This window comes from Halichoeres trimaculatus, unplaced genomic scaffold (genome assembly GCF_033239565.1).
Source record: "Halichoeres trimaculatus isolate MK-OKI-2021-1 unplaced genomic scaffold, fHalTri1.1 fHalTri1_scaffold_4, whole genome shotgun sequence".
Taxonomy (NCBI): domain Eukaryota; kingdom Metazoa; phylum Chordata; class Actinopteri; order Labriformes; family Labridae; genus Halichoeres; species Halichoeres trimaculatus.
The window spans coordinates 786144-805276 of record NW_027437182.1 but is presented as its reverse complement, the minus strand read 5'-3'; the positions used below and the strand labels follow the sequence as shown (position 1 = coordinate 805276).

The following is a 19133-nucleotide window of genomic DNA, read 5'->3' as shown; positions in this document are numbered from 1 at the left end:
CTTTGAGGAAGTTATAACTGTTTTGAAGCTGAACTGTTTCTTAAAGTCACTTCAGAGAGTTTTCATGTTGTGTGGATTCTGGCGCCCCCTGTGGAAGAAGCTGGTAGTGTCTCATTTGAAACTGAAGCAAACTGGAATGGTAGATCTTCTGTTTAAGGGCGTATTCAGACCTGGACTGTTTGGTCCACTTTTAACGGACCAGGGTTTGTTTCCCACGCTGGTGCGGACTTTTCATGCAGGTGTGAATAGACACAAACGAACCCTGGTGCGGACCAAACAACCGGACCCAGACCCACTTTTTGAGGTGGTCTCGGTCCGCTTCCAAACGAACTCTGGTGCGGTTCGTGGTTCTCCGGTGCAGGTCTGAGTACAAAAACCAGGGCCTTTATGCTGCAGCATCAAGCACAGAGAGCTTTCTGTCTTTGTGATGTCACTACATTCTGCCCTGATGATGTCACTACATTCTAGAACTCTCTGATCTCTCCGAGTGATTTTAAAGCAAACTACAGACCCTTAGCTTTTTAACCAGCTCTGACTGAATTACTATAACAACTGATTTAACTACATTTATTCTTCTTATTTAGGTTTCTACACTAGTTGAATTCCAGCCTTTAAAACTTTAAAGAGGGGTATTGTGCTTATTTTAGTTTTTATTTTGTCCCTCCGTTGCCTCTGTAGTATCTTTACATGATTTACAGCTCAAAAAAAATTCTCTCTTTTTCGCTCTCTGTTTTAGTAAACTCTTTTCTGAAGTGCTTTGTTTAAACTACTGTCTCTTTAAGGCTCCCCACTCCACAAACCCTCTTCCCTCTGATTGGCCAGCCCTCTGAAATCCTGTTATCCATACAACCTTTCATCTGAACATCCATCTTTGTGACTTTATATTCATGTTTACGACATGAAAAAGCAGAATACCCCCTCTTTAAGGTCAGGATTATTACATTTAGCCGTGTCACCACTTCTGGCAGGTCTTTGAGGATGAGAGCGCACAGTGCAGCCACAATTAGAGCTGCAGGATTTCTGTCAATTATCTTTATTCGTTTATACTTTAGTGGTGGTGAAGTTATGGGATGTATCCAGATTTCCAGAGGCTCTAATTGGCTCTGATGCTAACACCTCTCCCTGACATCGTTCTGGGAAGCGTGTCATGGCGGGCCGAGGCTGGAAAAACCTCCTAATGGAGCATCTTCCCTCTCTAACACTGGATCCTGATCTGGATCAGTCCAGCAGATGATTTCACTGCGCGGCCGCGTCGTGTTGTAATAAATTCCTCCTCTCTGACCTCTGGATGAGCCGCTGCGGTCGGCGTTTCTCCTCCAGCTCCTGTCGCTCCGCATCGCGCTCCAGCTCTAACTGCAGGTGATGCACTTGTGACTAACTCGCTGGGTTGTCTCCTCGCCAAACGCCTTTCAGCGGTGTGTGCTAATACGTGTGTCTGATTCAATCCGCCATCAGCGCTCGGTGCATGTGTCCTGAAGTCCAGAGCGCTCATCTGGTCTGACTTTGAGGTGGTTGTGGTTTTCTGCGTTGGGATCTGTCTCACTGAGGTTGTTACGTGTTGTCATCTCTCATTTACTCCTCCTGATAATCGCTTATTGACAAATCGCTCTGGCTGAGGGCGCTCGCCGTCAGCTGTTGGGCTCTCTGAGGACGCTTTGGGTTTTTGTGGAGGAGCTGGACCAAAGTGTGTGAACGGTCTGCTCTGTGTCTTTAATTAATCTGAAATCTCTCTGACGCTCTTTGTTTTGGAGACTCTGCAGGTTTTAAAGAGTCAAACACATCACTCTCCAGGGTTAGCATGATGCTAACGCTGAGCCTCCTCAGGCCGCTCCGTGTTTCTCTGCGCTGAATGTGAACATGTGTTCCTGTATTCAGACATATGCAGACAGTCAGTCTCAGGGTGTGTGTGTGTGTGTGTGTGTGTGTGTGTGTGTGTGTGTGTGTGTGTGTGTGTGTGTGCCAGCTCGTTGGACGGCCTAACATGTGTGATCAGCGTCTAACAGCGCAGCATTCCTCAGTGACAGCCGCGGGCCGCTCACTCTCTAAATAGACTCTGGATCTGAGCCGGTCTCTGGGATCTGCAGGGATCAGGGTCTGTTCTGGGCTCAGGTGGAGCAGCAGCGCCTCACTGTGGTCACTCACGGTTCTGTCTCAGGATCTGTTTACAAACAGGGATCAAACCTGAAAGTCCAGAAACGTCTCAGCGAACAGTGTCGACTTTTTTTCTGCTCGGAGGAGTTTGAAAACTCTGACCTGAAGTTTCATCTCCTGAAAGTTAAAGTTCAGCTTCAGTTTCTCTTTCTGTTTTTTTCCAGCTCATGAAAGATACCAAACAATCTCATTCAGGAGAGAGGGATTATCAGCACAAATAAAGATTATTCTTAAAAGCTACTTCTTAGCTTCCTGATCAGGTTGACCATGACCAGATTGATTTACGGCTCGTCTAAGTCTCCATGACAACGTCACGCCAGCTGATGAAGTTTATCAGGGAGAAGAGAGATCTGTGTTTCTCTCTGCTGAAAACAATTTCTGTGATTAATTTAGTAGTGATGGTGGACACTGGAGCCTAACTGTCAGACAGAAAAAGGACAGAAGAAGAAGAAAAGCAAAACAAAGCTAAATGGGAGAGTGATAGAGCATGAGTTGAAGGCTAGAACACAGGCTAGAGGCCAAACCGTGAGCAAAAAGCTAAATCAAGCTAAGGGCTAAAAAACAACTACAGGCTGGAACACGAGCTAAAGGCCATAAAGTGATCTAAAGGCTAAAACAAGATAAGACTGAAACATAAGCTAATGCTAAAACATGAACTTGAGTCTGAAACAAGAGGAAAAAAAGGCTAAAACACGAGCTAAAGGCTAAAAAACCAGCTACAGGTGAAAACATGAGCAAATGCTTAATCAAGAAGTTAAGGCCAAACGTGAGCTCAAGGATAAAACAAGAGAAAAAAGGCTAACATATGGGCTTTAAGCTGAAACAAGAGCAAAAAGGATAAAATAGGCTAAAGGCTAATACACAAGATAAAGGCTAAAGCTCTGATTAAACACTAAAACACTGGGTAGAGGCTAAAAATCAGGCTAAAGCTAAAACAGGGGCCAAAGGATTAAACATAAACAAAAGGCTCAAACAAAAGCTAAAGGCTAAAACATGAGCTCAAGGCTAAATCAATAGCTAAAAGCTACAAAACAAGCCAAAGTGTAAAGCACAAGCTAAAGGCTGAAGCATGAGCTTAAGACTACCACATGAGCTAATGCTAAAACGTGAACTTGAGTCTAAAACAAGAGCAAAAATTCTAAAACAAGAGCAAAAAGGCTAAAATAAGCTAAAGTCTAATACACGAGATAAAGGCTAAAGCCCTGATTAAAGGCTAAAAAATAGGCAAAAGCTAAACCAGGGGCCAAAGGATAAAACACAAACAAAAGGCGAAATCAAAAGCTAAAAGCTCAAACATGAGCTAAAGACTAACACATGAGCTAATGCTTAAACATGGACTTGAGTCTAAAACATAAGAAAGAAGGTTAAAACGTGAGCTTAAGGCTGAAATAAGAGCAAAAAGGCTAAAAAAAGCTAAAGGCTAATACACGAGATAAAGGCTAAAGCACTGATTAAAGGCTAAAATACTGGGTAGAGGCTAAAAACAAGGTAAAAGCTAAAACAGGGGCCAAAGGATAAAACACAAACTAAAGGCTAGAACAAAAGCTAAAGGCTAAAACATGAGCTTGAGGCTAAATCAATAGCTAAAGGCTACAAAACAGGCCAAAGTGTTAAGAACAAACTAAAGGCTGAAGCATGAGCTAAAGACTAACACATGAGCTAATGCTAAAACCTAAACTTGAGTGTAAAACAAGAGACAAAAAAACTAAAACACAAGCTGCAGGTTAAAACATGAGAAACACTTAATCAGGAGGTAAAGGCTAAAATGTCAGCTTTAGGCTGAAACAAGAGCCAAAAGGCTAAAACAAAAGCAAAGGGGCTAAAATAAGCTAAAGGCTAACACACGAGATAAAATCTAAAGCACTGGATAGAGGCTCAAACACGGGCTAAAAGCCAAAACAAGGGCTGAAAGATAAAACACAAACCAAAGGCTAAATCACAAGCTTAAGGCTACAACACAGGCTTAAGTGTTAAATACAAGTTTACGGCCAAAACACAAGCTAAAGGCTTGAACCTTAGCTTAAGGCTAAAACACAAGAAGCTTAAGGCTAAAACATGAGCTAAATGCTAAAACTCAGGATAGTCAGGTTAATAATGACCTTATTTACAATCTGTCGATTGGTCCAATGAGCACAATCGTGTTTCCTGCACTTGAGACATTTCCTGAAATTCTCTGAGTATTTCCTGTGTCCTCCTCTTTTCTCTGTCGTCCATGTGATAGTTTCTGTTTGATAAACATCGAAGTGTGTCAGCTTCAGATTAAAGTAATACGATCAAAAATACTGTGAAAAAATAAATAGATAAAAAGACCCGACCACACTGCCCTCATGTGTTTTGGAGGAGTACTGCAGGCTGAGGCTTTTAGCAGTCCAAGCCTGAGCCAGGTCTACCTGCAAGGTAGCCTTCAGATGCAGGTTGCTTCACCTCTGACCTCTGACCTCTGCAGGACGTCTGTGGCTCCTCGCTGTCAGACACTGAGGCTGGATCCAGCAGGATCAGTTTGTGGCTCATCAGAAACCTCTGGAGGGTTTTAGTTACAGGAAGTTCATTTATAGTTTCTATCGGCTGAAAGCAAAACGCCAGGATCGATGAGGAGACGTCCACAGAGGACAGGAAGGTTCTGGTTCTGGTTCTGTGTTCCTCTGTGGGTCGTTCTGAGTCTGGTTTGATGAAACTGTCAAATACTGGTACGTCCTGAGGAGTCTGAGAGGATCTCTGCTGGAGAAACCTCCTCAGACGAGAGTTTAATGTTGAATTAAAGAAAAACAAACGGATCGAGTGTCACACACAGTCACAGCTCGGACTGAGCCTCCTGCAGCTGCCTGTTATCTCCACACACACACACACACACACACACACACACACACACACACACACACACACACACACACACACACACACACACACACTCTCCTGTCTCAGATTCCTGGCATGACTTCCTCGTGGTAAAAAAGGAAACAACCCCTCCCACCTCCCATAATCCCTTTCTGCCGCCTGTGAGCCATCTGAACCAAAGGGGGTCTGAGAGGACCAGAGTCCACTTAGGGTTTGAGTTTAGAGCAGATCCCAGAGTCCAGATCTCCTTCAGCCCTGTGCTCTCTCCTGGTATGCAGCGCTGAATGGGGGGCGGCGATGCCCCCCAGCGAACGGCGTCCTGTGGTCATGTCTAACGCTGGTTTTCCCGGTTGTCGCACCATATCGCAGCACCTGAACGACCTGAAGAAGGAGAACTTCAGCCTGAAGCTGCGGATCTACTTCCTGGAGGAGAAGATCCAGCAGAAGTTCGAGGAGAGCAGCGATGACGTGCACAAGAGGGTGAGTCCGTCTGTGTGTGTGTGTATCTATCTGTGTGTGTGAGTGTGTGTGTGTGTGTGAGTGTGTGTGTGTGTGCGCTTTATGATCCTGAAGTCTCTGTATCTCTGCACCAGCGTGGCTTTATGACCCTTTGACCTTTGACCTTTCACAGTTTCAGGGTGTAGTGCAGTTTTTCAGAGTATTTTTATTCACTTTATTCTGAGAAATCCTGCACAGAGTTTGCAAAATAGTTTTTTTTCCACAACATAAACAAAAAAATAGTGAAGTTTTGTCGGTCTGAGCAGTGAACAGTGAGCGGGTCATAAACTGTACTGTGGATGAAAGTGTTGATGTGCAGAGACTGATGAAGAAACAGATATGGACCAATGATTCAGGCTGTTTTGCAGTGAATGAACATTGAAGTGAAACAGTGGATAAATACACCAGATATGATAAAAAAATAAAGTAGATACAGAGTTAATGAGTTAAAATTAAAGTGAGAGACCGAGTAGATAAATAATGAGAGCTTTATGTGATACATAAATAAATAAAATAAATAAATAAGTAAATAAGAGGTAGAGACTAACAGACCTGTGGTTTCCTAAGTCAAGTTTTAAAACAACAAAAAACAGGTTGCAAAATGCCAAAACTTAAAAAATAAATGTTTTTGCCTTTAGCTCAGTTTTTGACATTTAGCTCATGTTGAAGTATTCAGTCAGTGTTTTCCCCTTTAGCTCATGTTTAGCCTTAAGCTTGTTTTTATGACTTTAGCTTGTGTTTTAGCTTTCAGCTCATGCTTTAGCCTTTAGCATGTGTTTTAGCCTTTAGCGTGTATTTTGCCTTTGGCTTATGTTTAAGCCTGAAGCTTGTGTTTTTGCCTCTAGCTTGTATTTTAGCCTTTAGTTCCTATTTTAGCCTTTAGCTTGTATTTCAGCTTTTAGCTCATGATTGGCCTTTGGCCTGTGTTTTAGCCCTTAGCTTAATGTTTAAGCTTTTAGCTCATGTAAAGCCTTTTGCTTTTTATTTGGCCTTTAGCTCATGTTTTAGCCCTTAGCTTGTGTTTTAGCCTCTAGCTCGTGTTTAAGCCTTTTGCTTGTTTTTTAGCCTCTAGCTCGTATTTTAGCCTCTAGCTTACATTTTAGCATTTAGCTCATATTTTAGCCTTTAGCCTGTGTTTTAGCCTTTAGCTCATGTTTTAGCCTTTAGCCTGTGTTTTAGCCTCTTACTTGTATTTTAGCCTGTAGCTCATATTTTAGCATTTAACCTGTGTTTTAGCCTCTTACTTGTGTTCAAGCCCTTAGCTTGTGTTTAGCCTTTAGCCTGTGTTATAGCCTCTAGCTTGTATTTTAGCCTTTAGCTCATATTTTGGCCTTTAGCCTGTGTTTTAGCTCTAGCTTGTATTTTAGCCTTTAGCCTGTGTTTTAACTCTAGCTTGTATTTTAGCATTTAGCCTGTGTTTTAGCCTCTAGCTTGTATTTTAGCATTTAGCCTGTGTTTTAGCCTCTAGCTTGTATTTTAGCATTTAGCCTGTGTTTTAGCCTCTAGCTTGTATTTTAGCATTTAGCCTGTGTTTTAGCCTATAGCTCGTGTTTTTTCCTTTGGCTTTAATATGCCATATTTATTCCATGTTAATTAGAATCATGGCTTATTTTAGGAGGAAATGAACCTTTCACAAAGTTCTCGCTGATTTTTTTGGTTGTCACGTCGTCGTCCTTAGAGTCGCTCGTTTAGCTCGTTTGAGTCAAACGTAGCTGTTTATCACTGTGCGTGTAACAAACATCAAACCAGATCCATCTACACTCAGTTGACAGAGAAACTTAAAATCCAGGTCACGATGATCGGAGAAATAAAATAATAAAATCAGAATCAGTAATCGAACTTCCTCTCATTTGATCAGTATAAAAAACAGGAGACTGAAAAATTAACTGATTTTCATTTGTTTGTTTTCATTTCAACAAGGAAAAAACTGTTATTCAATGTTGTGAATTTGAATTATAGTTAAATATCAATCAAAGAAATGATACACAGATTTTTTTGTCCACTTTTCTCTATTTTTACATTCACTATTTGGATTCAGTGTAGTCTCATTACGAGGGGTTAAAATGATGGCTGCCTCCCTCTCTGTACGAGCAGATATCTGCGTATCGAACGGCGAGCAGCAGAGAGGTCCTGGATGGGTCAGAGAGCCATGGTTTGGAGCAACCACCAACAGGCCGTTTGTAGAAACGCTATAATTAGACTTTATTCCTGCTCAGCCCGTGATCAGCTCTGTGTACTGTAAGCATCTTTAAAAGGATCCCCCTCCTCGTTTTACCGTTAAATAGGTCAGTCTGAACGCCGTCTGAGGTCTGAACGCCGTCTGAGGCCTGAACGCGGTCCGAGGTCTGAAAAGGTCTGAGGAGCCGTCCTGACAAAAACAGCTGATGCTGCTTTTCTGATATTAAAGTCTGGATGAAATAATCTGAAGCTGCAGAACGAGCTGCACGTCTGTCTGCAGAAACCGTCTGACCTGTTTCCAGTCGGCCACTTCACACCCAATGACCCACATCCTGTCAGCGCAGGAGCCCCGGGCCGCTGTTAGCGTGCACGCTCTGAATCCCTGCACTTTGATTCATGTGTGCACAGACACACAGCTCGTACAGTATCAGTGTGTGTCAGTGTGTGTGTGTCAGTGTGTGTGTGTCAGTGTGTCAGACCTGCTGCTCTTTCCTGACCCGTATCTTCAGACTCAGATACCTGCACGTGCGCGCTGGCAGAGCAGGATCAGTCCGGTTTGTTGCTGCTCTCAGAGCCAGGAGTTAAAAAAGGAGGTGCAGAGAGAGGAGCAGCAGGTGCTCAGATCCTCCCGGCTTTTTATAGACCTGCAGAGATCTCCCCGAGATACAGGTCAGCACGTGCAGAGAGGAGGGGCCCTCACACTCTTTGGCACAACATTTCATAGATTACGCTGCTTAAATTCATGCAACGACCTTTAGATTTTTAATCCAACAACTTTTGACTTTCTGTTTTCATGCAGACTCACCTCTCATCTGTTGATCCTGATCAGCCTAACAGGTCTAAACACAGATTCTGGACTAGGTCTAGAGTTAATTTATGGGTTTACAGTCTGTGGACTCTGCTTCAGTTCAACATCCTCTCAAACTTGTTGATGTGTTAAAATCTATCCACCCAGAGACCTCCATCCTTATTTGATGCTTTTATTGTGGGACAGAGACTTTAAAGAGGGGTAATCTGCTTCACCATGCTGTAAATTTAAACACTCTATTCTAAAAATAGCACCAGAAATAATAAGGTCTTCACATGTACATCACCAAACACCGAGGTCTGCCAGCTACAGGCCTCCAGAGGGCTGGCCAATCAGAGTGAAGGGGGTTTGTGGAGTGGGGAGCCTTAAAGAGACAGCAGCTAAAACAAAGTGTTTCAAACAGAGGCTGAATAAAAGGATGATTAACCTCGAGTTTTACAGCCCTGGGAAGATAACTACATCTAAGAAAAGACTAATCTGGAAGAAAATACTGATTTAAATTCTGTGTGGATGGATTCATTTCACTGACAACTTGCTGGATTAATATACATGCTTGATATGTGGCAAGACGCTAGCAAACAACAAAAAATTATGAGTTGAGCAAAATTATCAATATATGTTGTTAAATTTAGATATTTGGCAACTTTTTTTTATTAACAAAATTTTATGTTTTCTAATTTCTTTTTTTTATTTAAGGTTTTCACAACTTTTTGTAAGTTCTATTTTTTTAAACTTAAGCAAATGTAATAAATTTTTATTTTTGTTCAAATTAAATATTTTTTTTTAAATTGCAAAAATATTCAAGAATTTTGTAAATCCTATTTATATTTGCAAATTTTTGGAATTCAAAATAAGCATTTTTTTATTTTAAAGAATTTGTAAATTTTTGTAAATTTGTCAAGCTCAAACTTTTATTATTTTTTGCTACATTATTACATTTTAATGGTTTTGAGAATTTTGCAAATTTTTGAAATAAAAAAAAAATCAAAGATTCTTTTTATGCAAATACGTTTTTTTAAGTTTTTTGTAAATTTTTGCAAATGTACCAAGATCAGATTTTATTATTTTTTTGCTACTATGTAAAATTTTAATGGATTTTGAAATGTTGCAAATTTTTGGAATTAAAAAAAAAACAGCATTTTTTTATTTGAAGTATTAGTAAATTTTGGAAATGTATCAAGATCGGATATTTATTATTTTTTCTACTTTATTAAATTTTAATAGTTTTGAGAATTTTGATGGTTTTGAAAAAAAAATCAAAGATCAATCAAGATTTTTAAGGACTTTTTCAATTTTTGAAAAATGTATCAAAGATCAAATTTGATTTTATTTTGCTTCTCTTATAAATTTCTATGGTTTTTGAATTTTTTGCAAATTTTTGCAAATTTTTACAATTTTTTTAATTTCTCAATTTTTGGAAATTTCAAATTTTTTGAAATTGTAAAATGAAATGAAATGACAATAAAAAAAAAACAAAGACATCATATGTACGAATTATTACTTTTTAACAAACTCCTGGTTCAAATTTTTATCAATAATAAATAAATCTGGAATCAGACCAACGTCTAGCTGGGATTAGCATCTTTAATCCAGTTTCTTTATTTAACAGACAGATTCAGAGCCACAGATTCCTCGACCTGTGATGATGTGGGAGATAGTTTCTGCTCTGCAGCCTCAGACTGTTTCCTTAAAGTGACGAACACGTGATCCTGATGAGATGGCGAGGTTTCTTCCTCTGGTTTTTATTCTCTGTGTGGATTTCTGTGGCAGAACATCGAGCTGAAGGTGGAGGTGGAGAGTCTGAAGAATGAGCTGGAGGAGAAACAGCAGCTCCTGGACACCGCTCTGTGAGTGTGTTCACCTCCTACTCGCTGTGATGGTGTGTGTGTGTGTGTGTGTGTGTGTGTGTGTGTGTGTGTGTGTGTGTCGGCTCCTCTAACACTCCTGGTCTGTCGCAGGTCGACGGCAGAGAGCCTGTCCAATCAGAGTGAAGCAGAGCTGCAGCGTCGCCTGGCTGAGCGACAGGAAGAGATCAGCCACATGCAGGAAGTCCTCCAGACTAAAGTCCAGCTGCTCCAGGAGGTACACACACACACACACACACACACACACACACACACACACACACACACACACATGAAAACACACTCATCTTGACTTTAAATGACTTGAACACGGCGTTTCTTCCTGTCCGTGCTGTGTTTCAGGAGGCGGAGTTAGCGCATGGCGAGGCTGAGCGTATGGCCTCGTTGGCCGACTCTGAGTCACGGCGCTGCCTCGCTCTGGAGCGAGAGATGGAGGAGAGGATGGAGACGAGCGGCTGCTCCGGAGACGACAAAGACAGGTGACTTCACTCACCTTTCTGATGATTTTAGCTGCTTCCTGTCGCTCTGAGCGGCGTCAGCTGTGTTCGGCTCTGCTCGCTCTGACATCATCAGCTGACCTCGTCCTCTCCTCCTGTGTCTCAGGGTCATTGAGGAGCTGACGCAGCAGAAACAGCGTCTGGATCTCCGGGTGGAGGAGCTGGAGGTCAAAGTTCAGGACCTGTCCTCGGCTCTGGAGGAGACTGAAACAGACGCAGAGGTATTTTATTCACTCCTCCTGTAAAAACCCAGATCCTGCTCTGAGGTCTGGGTCCTGAATCCAGGTCAGGCGTCCTGGTCTCCTCTATCTTTGTGTTCTGGCTCCGGCCCCAGACGGTCTGCCTCGGTCTGGTTTTACGTCCCCATGTGGGTCAGTGGAGCTGGACCCACACGTGTTTGATATTTGATGACCTGTGGGTGAACTTTAAATAGATACTGTACTCGTTACCTGAAGGGGCGGAGCCTCAGGGACGGTTTTAGCCCCACATGCTCCTCACTGAAACCGGACCAGTTTCCTGTTTCACGTGTTTCCTGTTTCTCTCACAGCGTCCGTGCAGAGGCCACTGCAGAGTCAACGCCCAGCTGCAGGTAGGACATGCAGAAAACTCACCTTTACCTCCTCACACAGCTTCAGTGTTTGTCATGAGGGACTGTCAGGTCACAGAGAGGCAGCTCCCCCTAGTGGTGCCTGAGCCGCCCTGCAGTATCACTCCTATAATCTTTAATCTGCAGCCACACAAAGACTTTCCTGATTCTCTTTTTCTCCACTTTATATTTGTTTCTTTGAATTTCCTAACATCTGTTTTCCTTCTGCTTGTCTTGAGTCAGTTTTTTTTTTTTTTCACTTTTTCCTTTTGCTGCTCCTCTTTTAAACCATGCCAAAGCAGCAGGATCAATCAGGCTGGAAAAAACAGCTCTCGAGTGTCATTTGCATTAATTTGAATGAATTTCACTTCTTTAAAAAAAATCAGGAATCAATGCAAATATTTAGAAAAAGTTTCAAGTGGAAAGTTTTGAATTTCATCTGACGTTTTCTGATGAAACTTGAGCATCAAGCTCTGAGCTCTCACATCCTTTCCTCTGTCTCTAAAGTCTCCTCACGTTAGCATCTCTTTCTGCAGCACGCTCTAAAACAACAGTCTGCAAATTTTACAGTCAAAGGAGCCATTTTTCCTCAGCTCACCTGGATTAAAGATTGGATTGGATGGAATAATTATCTACATGATAATTTTTTTTGTGTTTTTAAATTTGTACATTTGATTTCTTAGTTTATTATTTTTGATACATTTGCTAATATTGAAAAGAAACCACACAAATATATATATATATATATATATATATATATATATATATATATATATATATATATATATATATATATATATATATATATATATATATATATAATTAAATAATTAAATATATGAATAATTTTGCAAAAAAAATGTATATTTAAAAACATTGCAAAAATGTGCAAAAACTCCCCCAAAAATTTAAAATTTCAAGAATTTGCCAGTGTTTCATAACTTTCCCCGAAAATGAAAATTTATAATTTCAAAAATTTGAATTAAAAATAAATAAATTTAGATAATTTACACAAATTTGCAGAAAAACAAAAATATTGAATTTTTGAAAAAAGAAAAAAAAGGCAAAATCTACAGGAAATTTGGAATATTTTTTTCCAAATTTGGAAAAATGTCAAAAAGTTGAAATTAAAAAAATTGCAAAAATTTGCACAAACTTTCAAAATATTGAAATTTCCAGAATTTGCCAGTGTTTCAGTAATAAATATATATATATATATATGTAATTTCAAAAATTTGAATTTAAAGGAGCACTTAAATAACTTACAAAAATTGCAGAAATACAAAAATATTGAAATTTGAAAAAGAAAAAAAAAGAGCAAAATCTTCAAACTTCAAGTTTGAAGACATTTGGAGGCTTTTTTGTCAGATGTGATGCATATTTAGTTCATTAAAGTATCACTGCATGGATTTACTTATTTATTTCAGTTCCTTTAATCATTGATATCCTCTGTCAGAAAATAAAAATTCTGTATTTCAGTAATATTTTTTAAAGCTACAAGGAGCCGCTGCAGAGGAGTCAAAGAGCCACAGGTCAAAGACTCTTGCTCTGAAACAAGACCCTCATTTTCATGCACGGCCTCAAAGAGAGGAAAGACTTGTCCTCTGTCTGTGTTTTCTGCCACTCTGAGGAAATAAACAGAGTGAGCGCTCTGTCAGCGCTGTTTGGCACATATCTCTGATTAGGATTAATTGGTTTTTGATTGCGCGCCTCGTTCCAGCAGATCGGTGTTTTGGTGTCTGTCTCCAGAGTGACGAATGAGGACACGAGCAGAGATTTTTCAACAACGAGTCCCGTCTGCGGCGATAACGAGAGACACATGAGGATGTGTGGGTCTGTGGGAAAACGACCCTGAAAGTGTCGTTTAAAGGATGACATCAGAGTTTAATGAGCACAGATCTCAGGGTCATGTGATACCAGCCCCTCCCTCCCTCCCATCGCCGTGTCCAGGGCTCATTTCACGCTGACGATCCAGAGGATTTAACGAGCCTGATGGGAAACACGCCGGCAGCGCCCTCCCTGCACACAGACAAAGAAAACCTGTTCGAAAACAACTCTGAGAGGAGGAAAAACATATTTAGGATCCTATAAGAGGCCATGTCACGTTGAGATAACTCCAAATAAAAGAGAAATCACAGACTGCATGCAGACGTTTCAATGCACCGAGTCTCATCGAGTGCAAACTGATAAAAAGCAGAAAATGCAAAACCAAATACGTCTTAAATCAGCTGTTTTCCAGAGTTAAAATCTTTCACATGGAGCTAAAGTGAGGCAGAAACTGCTCCAGGAAGAAACCGACGGCAACACATGCAGAGAATTTACAAAATAAAAGGTCAAAAGTGACAAAAATATATTAAAATAAAGAAAAACTTAAAGAAATAAAGTTTTAAAGTTTAGGAATAAAATCTGACTAAATGTGTTAAATTTTAAACGTAGAGATGAAACTGTTTCATGAACTCAATCCAAACTGTTCACTTATCAGAAACAGACAGTTGGTGCATCAGAGATCCTCCAGTTTCCTGTGAAGTGGTTCAGTCTGTGGGGCTGCGAGAGGTCTCACTCTGTCACAAATTTAGAGAACAAAGACAAAGTAAAACCAGAAACAACCCCGTCCTTTTGATTTTAACCTTTGTTTGTTCCAATACATCGACTCTACTGTCTCTACAAACGTGAAAAAAGTCTGTTTTTGTTTTATGAAGATTTAAAAAAGTGTTAATCCAGAAGTTTCTGACAAAAATGTGGTGTTTGTGTGTACATCTATTCCTTTTATAAAGCTTCACTGATACTAACCTAAAAGTCTGTGCCTGCTTTTGATATTTTTAGTACAGCTTTAGATATTTTTGGCCCATACCTGCTCATATACAAAATGTATATTTTCATTAAATTTCCAGTTACAGCGCTCAGCAGCTGAATGAGTCTGTATGAAAGTTTTTAAAGCAGCTATGATTGAAAAAAAAAATTATTTACATAAAAAAATAAAGTTAAATGGATGATAGTTTATTAATAAATGAAAAACATGGTGTATACATAGAAATATGACTAAAAGTAAAACTTTATTTGTCATTTTATGTGTTTTTCAGAAAGTTTTAAAGGATTTAAAACATGTTTTATTGTAAAAGGTTGTTGCCAACTGTATAAAACAGAAATTTATAAGGATTAAATGCTCAAATATAGTAATAACAGTGTGATGGAACTTAAATTCATGTGATGCTTCAATAAAAGGAATATAACAATGAAATTTATCTGTATAGAAAGTTTTTAAAAAGTTAGCAAAAAGATCATTTGCGTTTACAAATAGGATTTCTATCACATACATGACAGAAAATGACAGAAAAAGTAAAAACTATAACAAATATGGTGAATTATTTGCGTTATATTTGTTGTTTTGTGTAAGTTTTAAGGATTTTAAGCATATTTGATATTTATTGGTTGCAAACAGAGATGGAAAAACTTTTTAAAACACAACAAGATGAACTTTAAATGTTTAAATAACAAAATAAGACAGTAAAGCACCTAAATTATTGTGAGATACAATTAAAATATCATTTTTTTTAAAGTTTATAAAAAGAAATAAGAGGAGGACTTGATTGAAAACACATAATTTGTTCGTTAAATGTCGTTGATAATCGTTAAAAATCGTTGTGTTTCCGGGATATGAACGGAGAGCCGGACACCGCCCACCTCCGCAGATGGGTCTAGTTCGCGCCGCGGAGTGAGACATCCTCGCGGACATACACGATCTTCGGTTTCTGTCACCGTTGCCCTGTTGTCTGGCGCTGCAGCGGCTCGGGCTCTGACAGCCTCTCCCTCCGTCCATCCTCAGCTGGTGAAGCCGCTGAGGGAGCGCGGCACGCGGGGCGGAGGCTCGGACACTCCCCGCTGAACAAACCGACGGAAGGACACAAAGATCGCTCGTTATTTTCCGCCTTCGTGTCGGATTATCCACGCGGGGCCGGAGAGATGCTGCGGTGCGGAGAGACCACATCGATCGAACACAGACAGGGCATCAGAGGAGGATCGATCACATCAGGATAAAACCCCGAGCGATGTGTCACCACGGAGGAAGTGAAAGTGTGACCAACATCCGCTCTGCGTGGAAATCTTCTTCCCTGAATTAAAGCTTCAGATCACGTTTTTGAAGCAGCGTGACCGGACGAGATTTGGGTTCGTGAGGCGGAGAGTGTGGACGATGCTGCAGCAGCTTCATCTCTGCTCTAAAAACAGATTTTATCCACGTTTAAATCTGGATTTCTGCTCAGGACACTTTGACTTAAAGACTGAGAGCGACGTTAAGATTAAGATTAACTCTTTAATCTCCAGCAGGAAGCTCTGATGATCAAGATTTGAAGCCTTTTACACATCTACTAACTTAAAACCTCCAAATGACGCTTCTTTAAGACCTGACAGTGGAAAACAGAGGAAGGACGGAGGCTGTGAAGGGACAAAAACAGTCAAACATCTCCCTGTCAGACTTGATAAGAAGGGGAACCGTTGAGTTTCTGCCATGTTGGACCCGGTGAAGATGAAGGAGGCGTGCAGGATCTGCGCCCGTGAGCTCTGCGGGAACCAGCGGCGATGGATCTTCCACCCAGCAGCCAAAGTGAACCTCCAGGTGCTCCTCTCCCACGCTCTGGGCCGCGAGCTGACCCGTGACGGCCGCGGGGAGTTCGCCTGCTCCAAGTGCACCTTCATGCTGGATCGCATGTACCGCTTCGACACCGTCATCGCCCGCGTGGAGGCGCTGTCCCTGGAGCGCCTCCACAAGCTGCTCCTGGAGAAGGACCGGCTGCGGCAGTGCATCGGGGGGTTGTACCGTAAGAACAACGCCGAGGACGGGGGCGTGGCTCCTCCTGGTGGCGTGATGGAGGTGATCGTGACTGAGGCAGAGTCCGTGATGGATCTGTCCGCCCTGCAGGACGTGAGGTACTCTGATATGATCCAGGATGACTTGGCGTACTCTGTCTATGAATCCTGGGCGGATAAAGAGGACGCCACCTTGGAGCAGAACACCCACCAGCACCACCTCCTCCAGTGCCCGGCGGCCGACTCCTCCTCCGGGCAGAAGCCGCGGCGGTGTAAAGGCTGCGCAGCTCTGCGTGTCGCAGATTCAGACTACGAGGCGGTTTGTAAGGTTCCTCGAAGGATTGGGCGCCGGAGCACATCCTGCGGCCCATCGACTCGCTACTCACCCGGAGCCGAGGACGCTGCGAGAGGTTCTGGCGCCTCTGAGGCGTCGACTGTCGCCTTTGAGTCGTCTTCTGCCGACACTGATAAGACGCTGTGTGACAGGGCGTGTCCCAGCCCCGTGTCGTCTGTTGAATCACTCGAAACCACCGTGGACATGAGCTGCCCCGCTGCACGCCACAAAGAGCGGGAAGAACCCGAGAAAGATCCAGAAGCTAGGAGGGAGACCCCGTGGGACAAACCCCCGAGTGAGAGCTCCCTCTGTGGGCTGGAGGTGACGCTCAGCCTCCTGAGGAGCTGTGAGTACCGCCCAGTGAGGACACGGAGGGGCAGCAAGATCCCGGTGCTGATCAAATCCAGCCTGAGGTCGCCATATGGTGGTGCGGGGGACTGCGACCTGTTCGGACACCCCCAGGTCCCTGAGGTCGTGACCCAGTGTCCCCAGCAGGTGGAGCTGCAGGAGGAGCTGGCGGAGCTGGAGGAACAGTGGATGGATGATTACGTTCAGTGCGGGCCGTTTCGCTTCCAGCAGGTAGCTGAGACACCTGGGGCAGGACTACCTTTGAGGGGACAACTCTGAGACGGGACGACCTGAGACAAGGGGAGAACCCTTAATAGGACTACCTGAGACCTTTGACCAGACGATCTTTGACAGGACAATCTTTGACTAGAAAACCTTTGGTAGGATGGCCTTTTAGGGGACAACCCTGAGATGGGATGGCCTCTAACAGGACGACCCATGACGTGACAACCTTTGATAGGACTATCTCAGACCTTTGACAAAAAGACTTTGACAGGACAACTTTTGACCAGAGGATCTTTGAGGGGACGACCTTTAACAAGACGACCTAGGACAGAACGACCTTTGATGGGACAACCTCAGACTGGTGACCTTTGACTGGACGACCTGAGACAAGGGGATCTTTGACAGGAAGACCCATGACCGGACAACCTTTGATAGGACTACCTTTGACAAGAAGACCTTTGACAGGACGATCTTTGATGGAACAACCTTTGACCAGAGGATCTTTGAGGGGACGACCTAGGACTGTACAACCTTTGATGGGGCATCTTGAGACTGGATGACCTTTGACCAGAAGACCTTTGACTGGACAAGACAGGATGACCTGGAACAAGGGGATCTTTGACAGGAAGACCCATGACCAAACAACCTTTGATAGGACTACCGGACAACCTTTGACAAGATGACCTTTGATGGGATAACCTGAGACTAGACAACCTTTGACCAGACAATCTTTAACTGGAAGACCTGAGACAGGATAACCTGGGACGAGGGGATGTTTGACAGTAAGACCCATGAATGGACAACCTTTGACAGGACACCCTTTGAGGGGACGAGCTTTTGACAGGACAACCAGACACCATATTTTAGACTCTGTTTTCAAATTCTTTCCTTTTTTTGAAGGTTATTTTAGTTTTTTCCAGTTTCAGTTAGTTAATGTTCTTAAAGTCATCTGAAAAGTTTTGCACTGCTCCTTTGAGTTTTGAAAACAAGCTCCAGCGGCTCCAACACGATCCTAAATGTATCAGTAATCCGTGGTCTGAGAGGGTCCATTTCTTCAGATCCATGGGATTTAAATCTCTAAACGTTCAAGTTAAAGCAGCATCAGGAAACTCTGTAAGAACGCTTAAATCTGCGTCTCCAGACAGAACGAGCTCATCCTCTCCTCCGCTGATGAAGCTCTCGTCGTCTTGATCCCTCTCTCGGGGGGGGCTGAGCGTAAATACCCTCCTCTGTCGCCTAGCAACGCCTCCATTACCATGGAGACGCTCTGCAGCCCGACGGTCCTCAGGAAGCCGGAGCTGGAGCTGCATCGCTCGCCTTTTGTCATGTTAATGATGAGTGTGTGTGAGTGTGTGTGAGTGTGTGAGTGTGTGTGAGTGTGAGAGTGTGTGTGAGAGAGAGAGAGAGAGAGTCCATTATCCAGCAGTAAAGCAGACAGAGCCGTCAGAGGAGATTTACTCTGCAGACGTTCACACACACACAAACTTCATGAGTCACATCAAGGAAAGCAGAGTGTGTGAAGTCAGACAGACTTTAAGGATCAGAGAACTCAGAGAGCAGAGGGGCGGAGCTAAAACAGCTCAACCACGCCCCCAAATACGCAAATACAGTAATCACTTTCAGACATTAAACTCTTTAAATACAAACTTTATTGAAACTTTTACTCACTGAAGGAATGAATGAGGAGTTACGGACTCAGAGCGTTTGGTGAACTAAGTTTTAAACATGAAGTTCTTCAAGTGTCCACTAGGGAGGGTTTGCAAATGTCAGGAAAGCTGTAATGAAAGCTTTAAAATTAAAAAGTACGATGAAAGGTCACGCTAAAATATTTTTCAGTACAAGATTCATAATCTACGTATGAGATCAAAAGTCTTTTTGTATTAGATTACGATTTTTCTAGGTTTGTACGGAAGCATACTGCATTCACCTGAAGAAAAAAAAAACAACTCAGATTTTTCAGAGTAATTTATTCTTTGATTAATATTTTTTTAATTAGTTTTTTTGT

At 42.2% G+C, this 19133-nt stretch overlaps 1 protein-coding gene across 2 annotated transcripts in view; it reads left to right on the top strand.

Moving 5' to 3' along the window:
• The first annotated feature begins 15415 nt into the window (after positions 1-15415).
• pde4dip (phosphodiesterase 4D interacting protein) overlaps positions 15416-19133 on the top strand; it is a 41310-nt gene continuing 37592 nt past the window's right edge. For both annotated transcript variants that reach the window (XM_074667619.1, XM_074667618.1), the window contains exon 1: positions 15416-17134. In XM_074667619.1, the coding sequence (XP_074523720.1) occupies positions 15923-17134 (1212 nt within the window). In that variant the 5' untranslated portion in view covers positions 15416-15922. The remainder of the gene's footprint in view (positions 17135-19133) is intronic.